Here is a 17,833-nt window from a genome sequence, read left to right on the forward strand (position 1 = left end):
CTGGCAAGAAACCAAGCAGGAAATTTGCTTTTAAGATAGGGTCGCACAAATTGGAAACAGTGAGCTCTTTTTCTTATCTGGGTCTGTTTGACGGGGATACAAATTTTGATCTGTTAATGGAGGATAGATGCAGAAAGCTGGTATCGGCAAATGGGGCTATTCATAACTTTGCTCGTAGACTGGGGAGGTGGTCGCCGGAACAGGTGATGAATCTGTATGTGGCGGTTAGCACTGCAAAAGCCATTTACGGAGCGGAGGTTTGGGGATTTAGAGATGTAAGGCCCCTGCAACTGGAGGAAGATACATTTTTTAGGAGGATATTGAAGCTACCACAGGGTACCCCAGCAGGTATAACACACACAGAACTGGGGTTACCTTATATCACCGACTGGGTAAAGGTGAGACCCATTATGCTATGGCTTAGGTTATGGGTGAATCCCGCAGCGGAACTAAGCAGGCAAATATCTCGGGACTGCTTGCAAATGGACAACCACCTACGTATCCCATGGCTGAGATACATAAAAGAGACATTGGATTCAATCGACCACCTATCTCTTTTCAGTGATCCTACCTCCATTACCCCCACATGTAGAAACCAGATTAAGAGAGAGCTACTGGATAAATTTGAAGCACAAAGAGCAAGCACTGACTCCTTAAAGAAATCAGTTATAGCACACCACCGAGTGAGCAATGGAGCAGGAATGGAGCCCTATTTATATCTAATGCATAATCACCAGGACAGATTTTTAATGTGCCGTTTTAGGCTCAACCTGTTACACCACATTTTAGCTTATCCTCCAGGTTTCACAGTAACGGTTGAGCAGAAGGGTGCCTGCGGCTGAGACAATAGGTCTCCGCAGGACACCCTTCATTTTGTACTTCTGTGTTCTTTTTATCAAATCCCCCGTCGTAAATTTCTTGTTCATATCCTAAAGGAGGCTAAAATACGTGAAGCCAAGAGTGCCCTGAATTTCTTACAAATGGCCGTGGACACCCGCACTTTGTGCTCGATTGTAAATTTCTTGAGAGTGTCGGTAAGATTGAGGAATACCCGTGACTGAATAATGATAAATTAATAATGTAATGTGCCCTTTGCAAAGTGCCTTTTTAAAGTTACGTTTTTAACCTGTTTTTAATGTCCGTCGTCTCAGATCTAATGTAAATATACTGTACACTGTATATTGTATTTGTATTTTGTACTTTTTATGTTGATTTTTAATCAGCGAAATAAAGATTTACTGAAGCTGAAGCTGAATAAGATAAATACATTCATAAGCAAACAATAAAATGTAATATATTTTAATAAGTACACACATATTCAAATTGTTTCCATGTTTTATAATTATGGAAACAATAAAAGTAATGTGTCTGAATCAAATCTTGGTGCTGCACACAAGTGGTGATACCTTAGAAGTGATCTGAAAAGAAAAATAATTGATAAGTAATTCAAGCCCGTAACATAGCTTATTTTCATTATATGATCCTTATTAATTAATACAGATATGCATGGTAACTATTGTTTTTGATTTATTTTTGTGCACCTCCTTAAGATTTATCAATACCTGTTCTACTTGAGATATACACTAGGTAATTGATCAAGGTCAAGTGGCATCAGGGTCTAAGTTCATATGTTGTCACTTCCTGCTGCAAATGCAAATGTAATTATTTACAAAATGCTTTATTAAAAATGCAATGTGCAGAATTTACATTTAAAAATGTGTGTGTTAATGCACAAATGTGTAGTAGGCAACCATACTTAAAACCTATAGGCCCTGTAACCTAGTAATGAAGCCTGGATTTTTACCTTGACATTTGTAAAGACATCATGTTTTGACATGAAGACCCATAAATACTGAAATGCTTGTTTGCACTTTAAATGACAGTTGTGAAGACAGATGTTGCAATTTCGGAAGCTACTGTTTATTAGTTAACGAATAGATATTTGTTGTATTAGGTGACTGATAGTGAGATTCACAATGCAAAAGATGTAGATGACTCGGAGGATCATTCATGGGAAGACGTTTTGGAAAAAAATAAAGGATGTGCCGCATCAGTCAAGGACACATGGCTAAAAGATGATTGTACTCTGGAGATAAGATGGGGAGTAGACCTGTTTCCAGGAGCGTACTGAAATCTTATTGTTCAACCAGAAGAAAGAATATTAATGCTGCAATGTGTGTTTAAATTAGTCTGTGTTCCTAGACTAGTTAGGGAGATTCTTTCTGTAAGACTTCCCAATTTGCAGTAGTTGATGTATGTCCCTTTTCCTCAGAGAGTAGACTCTGTACTGAGGTTTCTGAACATTCTTTATTCGAAGTCTTAGTTTATTCCTCAATCTGCTAGTATTTAAGCTGTGAACACTTGCCAGCCTGTTCTGCTAAAACTTTATGGTTGTGCTCGATTCTGTCATCAGAATTCGTCATGGGTATCTGAACTGACTCCTTACATCCTTTTTGCATTTACCCTAAATTAGCTTACAATGGGGAAGTTTGATGAAACCTGAAGAATACTATTTCTATAAAAGAATGAATTACAAAAAGATTTAAAATAAAAACCCTTTACCTCATCTTAACTCCGTTTAGTGACTGAACTAAAGTAATGATAATTGCTAACGATTTATGCTGAGTTTTAACTTTTACGTTCAGATCACAACAAAGATCCATCGACCTGTACGCAGGGTTCTTGGCGATGAGTAAGTGGCAAGCAGAATCACATGCTCCAGCACTGTGATGCGACTCGAGCTACCCGTATCATTTTGGGCAATCGACGTTCAGGGGAAACACACTAAGCACCTTTTGAAGTATATTTTTTTTCTTTGTTGTAACACGCTGTGGTAACAACTAAAGCTGCCGCGAGCCAGGCCTCATTGTTCAGAAATCATCAGCAGTCGAATACAACAGGCCTGAAGCAAACACAGCACTATAAAACCAGGATAGAAATCAACCACATCAAAAGAGAAAGTGGAAGTGTACCAAAGACAATAAGACTTGACAACATGCCATTTGATGTAGGTAAATACATTTTACAATTCGTCTAATAAAGCATGGGGTTCGAACCCACAAAAAACAGTTTGGTAGTTGTATACATGAGACAGGACATCAGCATGGAAACTGTTTTGCAAATTAAAGTCAACAACTGAGAATTAGCAATATAATTTATTGTGTGTTGCGATGAAAAATAAAATGATTGTTCCAGCTATATAATCTTGAAATCCCAGATCTAATGCATTATTTAGAACACAATGCTCAGAAAAACCTGGATACCGATGAATAGCCTACATTTTAACTTTTTTTTTTTTTCTTTTACAACAATCTGTAAAAAACTGTTCTGAGAAACTATTCTCTCCTAGAAACACAAAAGCTGCTGAGATGATCTCCACAGAAAAAGACCATCAGCTTTATTTGCAGTTTTTAAGCCATTAAAAAGCACTAGCGCCAAGTTTTTAATCCATAAAACACAGTTGTACTTCAAGGTATACTCTTATAAATCATCAAATCAAGAATGTAAGATGTATAAAAAGCACACTATACATTTAAAAAGTAATCATATACAATTTTTTACAACTCCTATTTAATTAGTTAACCTGTGAAAGGCTGTTGCCAGGCAACATACGCCAAAGCAGCTTAAACAAAAACTGATAACCTCCGGAAAGGATGAGTTTGTGGCAAAGTTTATTTCAGTACACACACGAGCAGAAAAACACTGCACAAACACCGCGTCATTTGAGTTTGAGCAGGACTTTCCCAACCATCAAAAACGCAGAAGGCTTATACATTGATGAAGTATCAGTGGTACATTGGCAAGGACTCGTGTGTTTTACACAAACTGTAATTTTATGCTTTTACTTCGTATCGTTTACAAGAACGTGGTACCAGTGGAAATGGGCCACTGTTGGCTTGCTCTTTTTCTTGGTAATAATTCGTGGTCACCGCTGCTGTCAGTCAAAACAATCTGCTGGATTCTATAATCTCATAAGGATTTTATGAAAACACAACCAATAGATTTTTTGCAAGAAGTGGCGCCTAAAAGGTGGTGTGTGCAACGGTGGAACTCTGCTGTCAGGCGTTGGGAGTAAAGCCCCATTTACAATGCATTGGCTTTTTGGTTACATTCTTTTGTTCTTAGCACTGGAGTGAACTTCTTCATCAGTCTCTCCAGAAAGGATCAATGTATAGCACCGGATGAAAAAAGCTCCTCTTCTGGAGCAACTGAAAAGACTTCACCAGAACAGACAAGTCAGGCTGGGTACTTCTGGAGGAAGCGCTCAAAGGCGTCATAAATAGCCTGCCTGCAATAAACAAAACATGGTTATTGTATAGGGTCGTCTTTAGAAATGGGTTAATGTAATTTTCTGTTCTGAAACATTTTAATCTGTTCCTATCGAAGGGTATTTTTGACCAAACCGAGAAACTTCAATTAATGTAGGCACACCACTGCGGTAATTACCAGATGTGCTAATATCAGGTTGCAGTATTACCGCACTATGGGGAATAACCGCAGGCATCTGCATTTCCGACCCGATTCTCACATTTGTTTGCCACATTACGGGTATTTCTCCCCACGGGAAAAAATATCGGAAGTATGGTGTTCCCGCAAACCTCGTGACCCCGATTATGCCGCAAAATTCCAAATTTGGATTTCTTTATGCATTTAAAATGTTTGAGAGAAATACAGCAACAGTGGGGTACAGAACGAGCCAACAAACATGCACACAAAGACACACAAATGTGAACATATAAATGACATTTTCTGTCACCTGTGCACACAATCAAAACACCCCCTTGCCTTATCAGCCAATCCATACTAGGAACATTTCTACTGCATGCAAAACTTCAGGCCCGCCTACTTGGAATGAGGTCTGGATAACCCTGGGCGGAGTTCGCAGAGTTGCACTACGCAGAACTCCTCAAAGTGCAAAAAAAACTCCACCAAACTACGCGGGGCTCCGCAAGCGGCGGAGTACGATAGAAAAGTGACGTTTGCGGTGATTGCACAGTGCCAGATACTTGTCCACACTGTGCAATCATCGCGAACGGCACCATGCACAGCGCAAGCGGTCCCTGCTTTCCTTTTTTGCCGCTCAAGTAGATTTTTACTCGAGCAGCAGCTTTCTCAACGCGAACGGGCTGTTTCTCAACGCGAGCAGTCGCAAGCATATGCGACCGCCCGCAATGAGAAACCTGACCCACCCACGATGAGAAATCTTGCCTGGAGGTTGATTTTCCACGCTCGCCAATTTGATGTTGGCGATCGCAAATGAGGAAAAATCTCACCAGGAGGTTGATTTTCCTCGCTCTAAGTCGCCAACTTGACTTTGACGAACGCGAGCGAGGTAAAAAAGTTCCGCTCCGCAGGGCGGGGCAGAGTTTTTCAGAAATCCGCGAGCGGAGCGGAGTTGACTGCCCAGGGTTAGTCTGGAGTACTTGCAGACCTCCTGGCCAACATACAATCCACTTGCAATGATCACAGCATTGCTGAACATCAAGACACAGAGAACTAGCACCTAAACCATATACCATTGGGCAGTTTGGCTGCCCTGGCCCTGGCTAAGCTCACTTAGCTGTTTAAAGACATTATGTGAGCATCACTCAGCTTCATTATGCAGTTGCTATTTTACATTTTTATTGTGTACTTTGTATAACTGCTCATCTGTTCTTCGTCAGACCTCTACGCATCCTTATCTTTAGTGGTCCTGTACCCTTGTGGACTGCGCATAATAATGCATCCAATACCCTACACCTCTGAACTGCGCATACCTTCAACATAGGTGTTCTTGAGACTTGTACCGATTCTTGTGTTTGGTACCCCTGCACAGTTGTGCACTATGCATAATTGCTTGTGCACCTCTGATCTGCACATACATATTATGTCCTTTTGCATCCAATACCTCTGACGGAATATACCAATAAGTTAGGTACTCCTACACCACTGAGATCTGTACCTATCCTTATGCTCGGTGTCCTTGTACCCTTGTGAATTGTGCATAAGAATGCATCCACTGAAACTTGATCTCATCACCTACGCACACCTCGAGTTATGCGCACCTGCACCTTGCAGAATAGTACAAATGTGTGGATTTGGTGCCCCTGCACACTTGTGAACCGTGCACAACTGGGAATTCGATGCTCCTGAATCTCTTTGAACTGTGTCTATTCAGGTCTTAATGATCCCAGCATCCATATAAACTGAGTATTGTATTGCCCTGGCACATATGAGAACTGTAGCTTTCCTTATGTTTGACAATTCCAAAACATGAGATTTATGCATGATAGGGATTCAAGTACGCAGTTGCCCTGAGACTTAAACTCAAATGGGTTAGTGTGGCCCTAGATCACCATGAATGGGGCTGCGTTTTCAATGCCAACAAGTGTGGCTATTGCCCCAGGATACGCTCAATCACAATTGTATCCATTTTGTATGCATGTGCCTCTAAATACATGGCACTGTATCCTACTTAAGTTTATGTGTCACAGCGCCTCTGAGATCTGTACTCGATAGGTATCGCTGGTGTTCCTGCACCTGCCAAATACTAAGCCGTGTGGTGCATACACACCAACAAACTATGCCTAACCATGCATGTCCTTAGCCATGAGATCCTCAGAATCATACCTAAATGTATGTTTGTTCTTCAACACTCACATGAAGGTGCCCAACTTTACCTAGCCTACATCCGTAAGAGTGGTTAAACCATAGACCTAACTCAAACCCAAGTTTTAAGCCCCACAGTCCACTAATGGCAAGCGTCATGAGTTCTGAACAATTCTGTCCAAATTCCCAAATAGTACTTTCAAGTATCAAGCTTACTGAGCAAGTAGTATCAATACATTTGGTGTTTTTTCTATGGGCAAAAAGGTTCTAAAACCTGGTTCGTTTGATTCATCATTTTAACTTTCCTATATTGCCTATACATACGATGCTTAAAAAAAAATAATTCAAAGATATAGCTTTGCCAGGGCAGTAAGTTTATTGTTCAAAATTATTGTGTCATTTTGTGCCTGACTTCCAAACATGCTTCCACTTAAGCTTTGTTGCTAGACGTAGTCGTCTTAGGAGAATCAAGTGCATTAAGAGAGCAATGAGCCATTGAAGTTAGAATATAAATGAAGCTGTTGTATCCTGGGCTGAGATTAAACTTTAGACTAGGGGTAGTTATGTGCTCTATGCTTACGGAGCATATTCTGCTCAACTAGCAAGGTAACACTGCAAATGGCGCCAACAACAGGCAGGATACTATACGGTGCCTGGGGGCTAATTAAAGAGAAGGCTTTTAATCTTAAATTCAAGCATAACATTTGGAAAAGAAGAACAGTCGTTCCTTTCTACTTGAACACGTCTGTTCTATTCTCTTCAACAACACCACTGTTTGTGGGAGCAGTTTAGCAAAGATAAATGAGATAATCTCACAATTTAAAAATTATATATATTATTATATAGCACTGACGTAGCTACAGTCAGTAGAGGGTTGAACGTATCAAAAGTGACGAAACAGATTACATTACAGCTTTTAATCAATGAACAGAGATTACTAGGGTAAAATGTTGCTAAATAAATCCTTACAATGTCCCCATCACACAGTTTCACATTTTCTACAAGTTTTGCTTCAGCCAATCGCTCTCCATTTACATGCAGAAACTGCACAGACAAGTTTGCAACATTTTGCGACAGCACCCATATCAGACTCAAACTTGAGCTGCACAGGGGTATTGTCTGTGTACACATCAAAGTAAAGTCTGTGCAAGAAAATCAAGGTTAGAAAAATGCATGAGCCTGCAACTGAAATTCTCTAATAGTATCTTTCATAGATTCACATGTAAAACCAGTCGTACAGCTGAAAGTCCCACAGTAACTAGACAGCAGTGCAATGTTAAAGATAGGCAGAGAATCTTCAATATAGTAACAGAAGTAGCCCATTCACATTTTAAAATATTGAAACTTCAGTATATCAGTATACAGTACAGCTTTCACCCTTCCCCCTCCCAGGTGATTCTAGCTCAGATTTTGTAGCTAGTGCGGAAGAAGATGAACATGAAATGGGTAAGCATGAGATGGCGAGGAGGGTGGGTATATGTGAATGTATCAAAGATACCAATATTGGAGTACCTAAGTTACAGAATGACAATTCTCCGGCACACGTGATATATAAACAACAGCACTTTCAAATGTTATTCAGTAACTTTTTCGTTCTCCAAGATTGGATCTTTCATAGAGTCACAGGCTTGAATCAGAGTAGCGAGCAGTGGTATTCCTATGAAAAGAAAAGGTTCACCTTATTGAGGTAGATGTCGCAGAACTACCTGTCCCACCGCTGCATCCCCATGTAGGGTCGCATCCAGACAGAAATTGAATATGCTACTTACCAGTATGCATCTGTTCTTGGCATGTAGGGCTGCTGACATTCATATCTGTGCATAGATCGCCGCCTAGTGTTGGGTCCGGATGTTTGCACGTTGTTGTCCTGGAAGAGTCTTCGAAGTATCCTGAGATAGGTGACTCCTCCCCTGGACCACAGTGCGCATGGGCATCCTCTCCATCCTCAGATTGTTTTTCGCCATTGTGGCAGTGATGGAGTAGATACTGAAAGTGATGACCATGCTTACAGTAATTCTGAGAGCTGCAGCTGCCAGAGGCGCCGGGGAGGAGGGTGGGCGATATGAATGTCAGCAGCCCTACATGCCAAGAACAGATGCATAGTGGTAAGTAGCATATTCAGTTCGAGGCATGTGGGCTGCTGAATTCATATCTGTGCATAGAATATATAGCAGTACCCTCTATTAGCGGCGGCTACCAGTGCCAGCTGCAGCGGTCTGAAAAAGAGTTTTGAGAACAGCCTGTCCTACAGCTGCCTGCTGTTTTGATTGCACATCTACACAATAGTGTTTGGTAAATGTATGTATAGTGGACCAGGTGGCTGCTCTACATATATCATGCAAAGGAATGTTTCCCAGGAAAGCCATGGAGGCCCCTAACTTACGTGTTGAGTGGGCTCGTGGGGGAATCGTTAATGTGCGTTTAGCTTTTTGATAGCAAATTTGAATACATTTAACGATCCATCTGGCTATACCTGCTTTGGAGATGGCGTTACCTTTGTGGTGTGGGGCAAAGGCAACGAAAAGTTGTTTAGTTTTCCTAAAGACTTTAGTCCTGTCTATATAGTACATGAGGGCTCTCTTTACATCCAGTGTATGGAGTGCTCTTTCTGCAACAGTTTGTGGGTTTTGAAAGAAAACAGGCAGTTCAATAGTTTGATTCATGTGGAACTGCGATATCACCTTGGGCATGAATTTGGGGTTGGTACGTAGTACGACCCTGTTGGCGTGAACCTGTATGAATGGCTCTTGAACGGTTAGTGCCTGGAGTTCACTAACTCTCCTCAAAGAAGTGATCGCTACTAGGAAAGCTACTTTCCAGGTGAGGAATTGAATCTCGCATGAGTGTAGAGGTTCGAAGGGTGGACCCATCAGGCGTGTGAGGACCAGGTTGAGGTTCCACATTGGAGCTGGTGGGTGGCTTGGAGGAATTACACGTTTGAGTCCTTCCAAGAATGCTTTGATGGCAGGCACTCTGAATAAAGAGAGGTGCTGCCTGTTCTGGAGATAGGCTGATATTGCGGTCAAATGGACACGTATGGAGGTGTATGCCAGATTGCATCGGTATAAGTGTAAGAGGTAACAAATTATGTTTTGGATGGATGCGTCTAGCGGGTTAATGTCATTGTTATTGCAATAAATGACGAACCTTTTCCATTTGGCTGCATAGCAAGCTCTGGTAGTGGGTCTTCTAGCTTCCTTAATGATGTCCATACAGTCAGGTGGCAGGTTTGGGTAGCCAAACTCTAGGACTTCAGGAGCCAGATTGCCAGGTTCAGCTGTTGCGGATCTGGGTGCTGAATCTCTCCATGGTTCTGCGTCAAATGCGCGGGTTTGATCCGCAGCCTTTGATGCGGCACCACGGAAAGTTCGAGAAAGGTGGTGTATCATGGTTGGCGTGCCCATGTTGGAGCAACCAGGACGAATGTTAGTGAGTGTTGTCTGAGTTTGCGTGCCACCAGCGGTATCAATGGTGCTGGGGGAAAAGTGTACGCAAATCTGCCGGACCAGTTCATCCATATCGCATTGCCCTGCGACTGCGGATGTGGGAACCTGGCGGCAAAGCTTTGGCATTTTGCGTTTTCGTTTGTGGCGAATAGGTCTATCTCTGGATGACCCCACTGCTGGAAGTACGGTTGGAGTACTGATGGGTGTAACTCCCACTCGTGCATCTGGTGGCTGTGTCTGCTGAGCAGATCCGCCATCTGGTTGTCCTTGCCGGGGAGGTGTTCCGCCATGAGGAACATGTTCCTCTGAATGGGCCACTTGCACATGCTCTGAGCCAGATGAGACAACTGTGGAGAGTGTGTTTCTCCCTGCTTCTGTATGTAGTACATGGCAGTCATGTTGTCCGTCCGGATCAACACGACTTTGTTGCACAAGTGTACTTTGAATGCTTTCATTGCCAGGAAGATTGCCATCAGTTCTAGAAGGTTGATGTGCATCTTCTTTTGTTGTATTGTCCATAGTCCCTGCACTGTGTAATTGAGTACATGAGCTCCCCATCCCTGGAGAGACGCGTCCGCTGTCAGTATTACTTGTGGAACAGGCTCTTGGAACGGTCGGCCCTTGCAAAGGTTTTGTGGATTCCACCAATGCAGAGAGTTGTATGCCCGACCGCTCACCAACACTAGGTCTTTTAGTTGCCCGTGAGCCTGATTCCATTGACGTGCTAAGCACTCCTGAAGCGGGCGCATATGTAGTCTCGCGTGTGGGACTATGAAAATGCAGGAGGCCATCATGCCTATCAACTGCATGAACACTCGCGCGGGAAGGGAGTGTTGGGGTTTGAACTTGGAAATCAGCATTTGCATGCTGTTGATCCTCACTAAATTTGGCTGAGCTGTGGCTGCCAGAGTGTCTATGGTCGCACCTAGGTACTGTTGTACGTGTGCGGGTTGGAGATGTGATTTTGGGTAATTTAGTGAGAACCCTAGACTGTGAAGAAGGTGAATGGTGCGGGACATGTGGCTGGCACATTGCTGGGCTGACTTTGCTTGAACAAGCCAGTCGTCCAGGTAAGGGTAGACGTGAATGTGTTGCCTCCGTAGATGTGCAGCCACAGTAGCTAGGCACTTTGTGAAAACCCTGGGTGCTGTTGTCACGCCGAAGGGAAGAACCTTGAATTGGTAGTGCTGCCCCTGAATAGTGAACCTGAGATATTTTCTGTGTGAGGGGTGAATGGGTATGTGGAAATACGCATCTTTGAGGTCTAGCGTGGCCAGGAAGTCTCCCTGTTTGAGAAGCGGGAGGACTTGTTGTAGGGTGAGCATGTGGAAATGCTCAGAGAATGTAGCGGTTGAGGGGTCTCAGGTCTAGTATTGGTCTGAGCGACCCGTCCTTTTTTGGTATTAAGAAGTACAGGGAGTACACCCCCGTACCTTGCTCGTGGACGGGTACGACCTCTATTGCGCCTTTTTTCAGCATACTTAGCACTTCCTGCTGTAATAACGCTAAGTGCTCTGAGGACATAGGACGGTGTTTTGGCGGTATTGTGGGTGGAGTGGAGGTTAATTCTAGGCAGTAACCGTGTTTGATAATATCTTTGACCCACCTGTCCGTGGTGATGGAGTATCACGTGGACAGGAACCTTTGTAGCCTTCCCCCGACAGGTGTTATGTGGTCGGGAGGAAGGGAGAGGGCGTCACTGTTTGTTCTTGGGGGAGGACCTGGTATTGCCGTATCCGCGTCCTCTGCCTTTTGTGCTGGAGCCACGATATCCACCCCGGGTGTTTTTATCGTAGGTACTTTGTGTGTTGCCCTTGTTGTAGGTTTGCTGTGACCCCTGTCCTCTACCTGCTCCTCTATTTCCGGGGCGACGAAAGGAGCCACTCCGAAAGGTCTGCGTTTGGAGAGCCCCCATGGACTTTGCAGTGTCTGTGTCCTTTTTTATTTTTTCTAGGGTGGTGTCAACCTCTGGTCCGAATAAGTAGTCGGGGTTGACCGGTTGATTGAGAATGTTATTTTGAACCTCAGGTTTGAATCCGGAGATTCGTAACCAGGCGTGTCGTCGTAACATGACGCTGGTGTTTATTGCTCTGGCAGCTGTATCTGCGGCATCCAGTGCACACTTAATGGATGCGTTTGTGAGGAGTTGTCCCTCCCTGATGACGATCTCTGCTCACTCTTTGTATTGGTCAGGGAGATGTTGGAGTAGGGTTTCTAATGTGTCATAGTGTGCGCGATCGTAGCGAGCTAGGAGCGCCTGGGTATTGGCAATACGCCATATGTTAGCTGCCTGGGCTGCAACCCGTTTGCCGGAGGTCTCTAGCACCTTGGACTCTTTGTCCGGGGGAGGAGCATCCCCAGTTGTCTGTGAGTGCGCCCGTTTGCGAGCATTAGCGACTACGATGGAGTCCAGAGGCAACTGGCCTTTAATGTACGTAGGGTCCCCAGGCGCTGACCTATATTTCTTGTCGATCCTGGGGTTTATTACTCTTGCCCTGGTGGGTTCTTTGAAAATGTCCTTTGCTGGTTTGAGGACACCTTTCAACATGGGTAGAGTTTTGATATTCCGTTCTGAGGATGCGAAAGTATCCATTAGAAAATCGTCCTCTATTGTGTCAGAGTGGAGTTGCACACCATGATTGGCCGCAGCACGTTCAATAAGGGCGTTGAATGCGGCAGTGTCCTCTGTGGGGGACGTTTTCGCGCCATATAGCTGCGTGTCCTGTGTATCCATAGGTGCACCCGGGTCTACAGGGTCATCCCAAGCCTGGTCAGGGTCCTGTTGGCCTTCAGGGTCCATCTCTCTGGGGTAGGGGACGTCGTCACCCATGTAGTCCTCCAAAACGTCGGTTTCGGAGGGTGTCGGAGAGAAGGACTGTGGATGTGAGTAAGAGGTATGTAGACGTTCGTAAAGAACTGGTTCCGAATCCGCTGGCAGCTTTTTCTTTAGCGGGATCCGGTAGGAGTCCAAAGCTTGTTCGGAAGATATTCTCCGCTTGTGGAGCATAATTCTGCCGGTGTCGGCATCGATGATGTGGGACGGTGACATCTCTGTAGGAGAGCGTTCGGCAGGTGTGATCCTAGTTTGGGTGACACGTGTTCTTATTTCAAACAGTTTGGGCGCCAAAAGTGATGTGTGGTGGTGCTGGAGAAGCTTTTTGAGCTTTTTTCGGCTCGGAGCCTGACGTGTCCTGGAGGGCTGCCTTTTCTTTGATGCGTTGCAAGGACGCTGCAACTTGTCGCACCTAGAGCGCCGATGGTTCTTTGGCGCCGAGCGGTTCTGTAGAGGCAGGCGTGGACTTCTTTGGGGCCACGAGGTCATCGAGTCGAGGAGAGGTAGTAGCTGTCGAAGGCGTCGATGATTAGGCCTTCGGTGCTGCTTTCGAAGTGGTGTTCGACGCAGCGGCCATTTTGACCTTTGTGGCTGGAGCAGATTGTTTCGGTGCCGGGGGCCGAGGCGGTTTGTCGGTACCGATGGCCTTTTTCCGTGTGTCTGCGCCGATGTCGGCTGCTGCGAGTTCGGCACCGAAGTCCCGTTTGGTGCGGTCGGTGCCGACGGGTTTGGCTGGCGTCGAAGGTGTAGTGGGCTTCGATCCGACCAGTGTCACTTTCAGTTTCGGTTTCTGTGGAACCGATACGACTTTCGGTTTCGGTTTCGAGGAAGGGAAACCAGTCATTTTGGGTACTAATGGCTGTCGCTGAATGTCCGAGGCCGGGCCCGAGGGCGGGGCCGAAGAACTGCGAGATAGGTCTTGGGTAAGGCCCGAAGGCGATCCCTCGACCGGAGCCATAGACTGACGCACTGGGATATCCTCCGTCTGTACGGGTAGGCCTTGCTCGTCATCGGAGCTACTTTCTTCGGCCCCTAAGGCCTCATCGTAGTCTCCTACCTCGGTGTCGGCTTCATCCCTGTGAAAGAGTTGTTCTTCGATGTCTTCCGATCCGGAATCGTGTTCGGGAGCGGGGCTGGAGGGTAGGTTCTCCACGCCTTCCACATCTTCGTCCTCGGCGCTGAAGATGTTGGTCGGGGCCGGTGCCGCTTGCTGCGCTTCAAGTCTCGCTGCTCGTCGATTCCGGAGAGTCTTTTTGGATCGGAATCGGGCACAGGCCATACATGTGGATTCGTCGTGATCCGGTGAAAGGCATTTGTTGCACACCGGGTGGACGTCGACATGGGGATATTTCGCATTGCAAACAGGACACCGCTTGAATGGTGTCCTCGATTCCATCGTCGATGTGGGTCGATGGTCGATGCGAAAAAGTTGTTTTTGAAGTCAGTAAACTAACAAGTAACTGTCGATACCGATCGGGAACAGTACCGACGCGAACTAAAGGCCTTTTGGCCTGAAAAAAGTTTTCCCTAACTTGAGTCAAGATAAGCACATCCGAACCCAATGGCGGAAAAAAACAATCTGAGGATGGAGAGGATGCCCATGCGCACTGTGGTTCAGGGGAGGAGTCACCTATCTCAGGATACTTCGGAGACTCTTCCAGGACAACAACGTGCAAACATCCGGACCCAACACTAGGCGGCGATCTATGCACAGATATGAATTCAGCAGCCCACATGCCTCGAACATATAAAGATTTATCTCTTTTTTCCAGATTGCTGCCCTACAAATTTCCGCTAAAGGCACTCCGCAAATAAGGCTATGGATGTAAAAACATTTCTTATGGAATGTACAATCACATTTCCTTGGAGAGGCTGACCAGCTTTATTAGAACAAAAGACTATGGCTGCAGACACCCAGCAAGCTATACTTTGTTTGAAAATAGATTGTCCTTTCTGTGGGTGAACATAAGCCACCAACTTTTGATCAGTTTATCGAAGAGATTTTGTTTTGTCAATACAAAACTTTAGGCATCTAAGGTATCAAGAGCTTTAGGCTTCATTACTTGAATTCTGAAAGCATGTTCTTAAGACTATTATTTTATTCAAATGTAGGTCAGATGGTACTGCTGGGATTAAATGTGAGTTCATTCATAGTAGGACTCTGTCATCTCCGTCTAGAAAGAAGGGTTCTCTAATTGTAAAGACTTGAATTTTGCTAACACTTTTAGCAGAAGTTAGAGCGGGCTTCTCCAATGAGTAGCTTGTGAGCTACTGGCAGCTCTCCAGCTACTTGTAATTATCTCTCTCAAGTGCAGCACAGTGAACTTAACTAGGCATTTTGCTTATTTGAATTAATATAGGTATTTCACATTTGAAAAGAGTGTATTCGAAATAAAATTGTGTGTATTTTCATAATTCATAAGCTGATGTTTGGAGAAAAACAGTTGAATTTCCAAAATGTATTTAAAGCGGATATTTGATAGATAAAAATCAAACACTGTTGGGGAGACTATTACAAATTGTATTACCTTGGTGCCAGAGCATTGCAGCTATGGCTTTTATGTATTACCCATGAAGAGGCATTACACATTGATGAAGCATTTTTTACATTACTACTGGCAACTGGGCCTGAAGCACAGTGGGGATCATGGCAAGTAATCTTGCATATGGTGGCCAATTATGCAATCTTGTCTGATGTGGTTACTACTACAGCTCTAATTTAGTAACTCGGGAGGATTTTCATCAAACATAAGTAGCTCTTATTACAGAAAAGGTTAGAGACACTCAAGTTAGAGCCAACGGAAGTATCATCTTCCAAGAAATACATTTTAATTCTGCCTTGGTTCAAAGGGACTCCTAATTAATTGTGACAGAACTGAATTAAGTTGCCATGGGTTAGGAGGAGGTCTTATTGGAGGAAAGAATCAAAAAATACCCTTGAGGAATTCCTTAATAAGCCTATTAGACCAAACCAATGGCTGGTTTAGTGTCCTTCAAAGGCGTGGAATGGAGGCCAAATGGACTTTGGTCAAAGCATGACTTAGGCAAGATCTTCCTAAGTGAAGCAGGTATGGTAATATTTGCTATGGAGAAGACAGTACCAGGTGCAAATTATGTAATGCACAGCAAGAACAGAACAGCTTCCATTTTGCGCCATACGCCTTATTTGTAGAGACTGCTCTGACTTTAGATGGTATGTCTCTGCAGTCCTCCTAAATGTCAAGTAAGAGGAATTCATTGAACTCCGGAGCCAAGCTATAAAGTTCAGCGAGCGCAAGTCTTGAAACAGGATCCGACCGTATCAGCAAGACAGCTGATTTAGTGATGATTTTAAGTAGAATTCAAGGCTGCTCTGAGAGGAGGAGAAACTCTGTGAACCAGTGCGCTTTGTAGTACCATGGGGATAAGAGAACGAGACGCTACGGCTCCCTCTTCATCTTTGCAAGAACTTGGGATTAGGGGGAAGCAAAGAAAAATTGTATACATAAATTTCCGACCAAATATTTAAAAATCATTTCCCATGACCTGGGATGGTCATGCTTGTTGGCATAACTTCAGCACATCTCTAGTTCCGATTGGTTGGGAATAGAACCAGATTTAGTTTGCCCTAGTGGTGGAAGATGTGGTTCAGTTCCACTTGAATCAGTACCCATTCTCGAGACTCTTCATGTCCGGCTGCGATAGTTGGAATTAGTTATACCTGGTACAGCTACAATTCTGTATGTCCTAGTCCCATGTTTTGTGCCTCCCTTGAAAGCAGGCAGGAGCGTGTCCCTCCCTGCATGTTCACGTAGTACATACTTGTCATGTTGTCTGTTTGCACTAACACTAAGGAGATCTTTACTCGTGGAAGAAAAGCGTGTAGGCACATTGCTATGGCTCGTAATTTGAGGACATTTATATGTAGTTGAGCCACTCTGAGCAACCACTTGCTGCTGACTGCTAGCTAGTGCAAGTGCACATCTCAATCAGCTAGGGAGGTGCACACTGTCATAATAAAGTGGGTGTTCTCCTTAAGAAAAGGCACTTGTTACCTTTATGAGGTTTGTAAATGAGTTTTCGCTTTGTAGACACGGTCTGTCAAGCTCTTACTGTACCTGCCTTTGAATGCAGTAATGAGGGATCAAAGAGATGAAGCAAGTCATAATCCCTAAAAAGGACTTTCAGAGTCAGACGGTCACTGATCTTCCCATCTCTGTCTGGTCAACGTGGTTAGACACACTATTCTACTTTTGGCTTCAAAGGTCTTATTTACAATTAGGAGACACGCGAGTGCGCCGATCATGATGGCCGCCTCCCGCTGAGCTGCAGTGGCGTTTGCCCGTAAAGGACGAATTTACGGCATAACTAAATAGCCTTACCACTTTTGAAAAGACGCAGAGACTTCTAATGCCCAGCTCTTCTGGTGGTGCGACTTTTCAAATAGGCCGACTGGAGCAACTTCAAGTGGACTGCTCTCCGTGTCTTCTGAACTGGTGCAGCCAACTCTTTCTGTCAGGAGGGTAGAGTGACTTCCAGGAAAGGGCAAGGTTGTGACCTAGGCCACTCCCACAGTTAGTTTAAGCTGCTGCATTGCCCATTTTTAGGGAGCATTTTATTATTGCTCATTTGTTCTTCAAGGGATATTGTGACTGGCTTTTTGTTGTTTTCATTTTTTTTATTTAAAAATATGTCTGGCAAGACTTCTCAAGGTATGTCTACTAAACGCAAACAACATACTTCTCCTCCGCCAGTTATGTCTAAATTAGTGGATATTAATGAGCCTTCATTATACACATTACTGAAAAAATTACAAGCTGTGCTCTCCAATACAGATAACATTGCGTCTGAAATTACAAATTTCCTAAATGCTATTTAAATTTAGGATAATAAAGCTAAAATTGACCATCTTATACTTATTGCATCTAAAATAGTACCAATGAATAAGTTATTGCTGGACTTAGAAACCCGCAATCGGCAATATAAT

General features: G+C 44.2%; 1 protein-coding gene across 1 annotated transcript in view; it reads right to left on the bottom strand.

Annotated features, from left to right (window-relative positions):
• Window positions 1-3,136: 3,136 nt before the first annotated feature.
• ABHD18 (abhydrolase domain containing 18) overlaps window positions 3,137-17,833 on the bottom strand; it is a 143,388-nt gene continuing 128,691 nt past the window's right edge. Inside the window, exon 13 of the mRNA XM_085641528.1 lies at window positions 3,137-4,288. Coding sequence (XP_085497654.1) covers window positions 4,237-4,288 — 52 coding nt within the window. The 3' untranslated portion in view covers window positions 3,137-4,236. The remainder of the gene's footprint in view (window positions 4,289-17,833) is intronic.

This window comes from Triturus cristatus, chromosome 2_2 (genome assembly GCF_964204655.1).
Source record: "Triturus cristatus chromosome 2_2, aTriCri1.1, whole genome shotgun sequence".
NCBI classification, from domain to species: domain Eukaryota; kingdom Metazoa; phylum Chordata; class Amphibia; order Caudata; family Salamandridae; genus Triturus; species Triturus cristatus.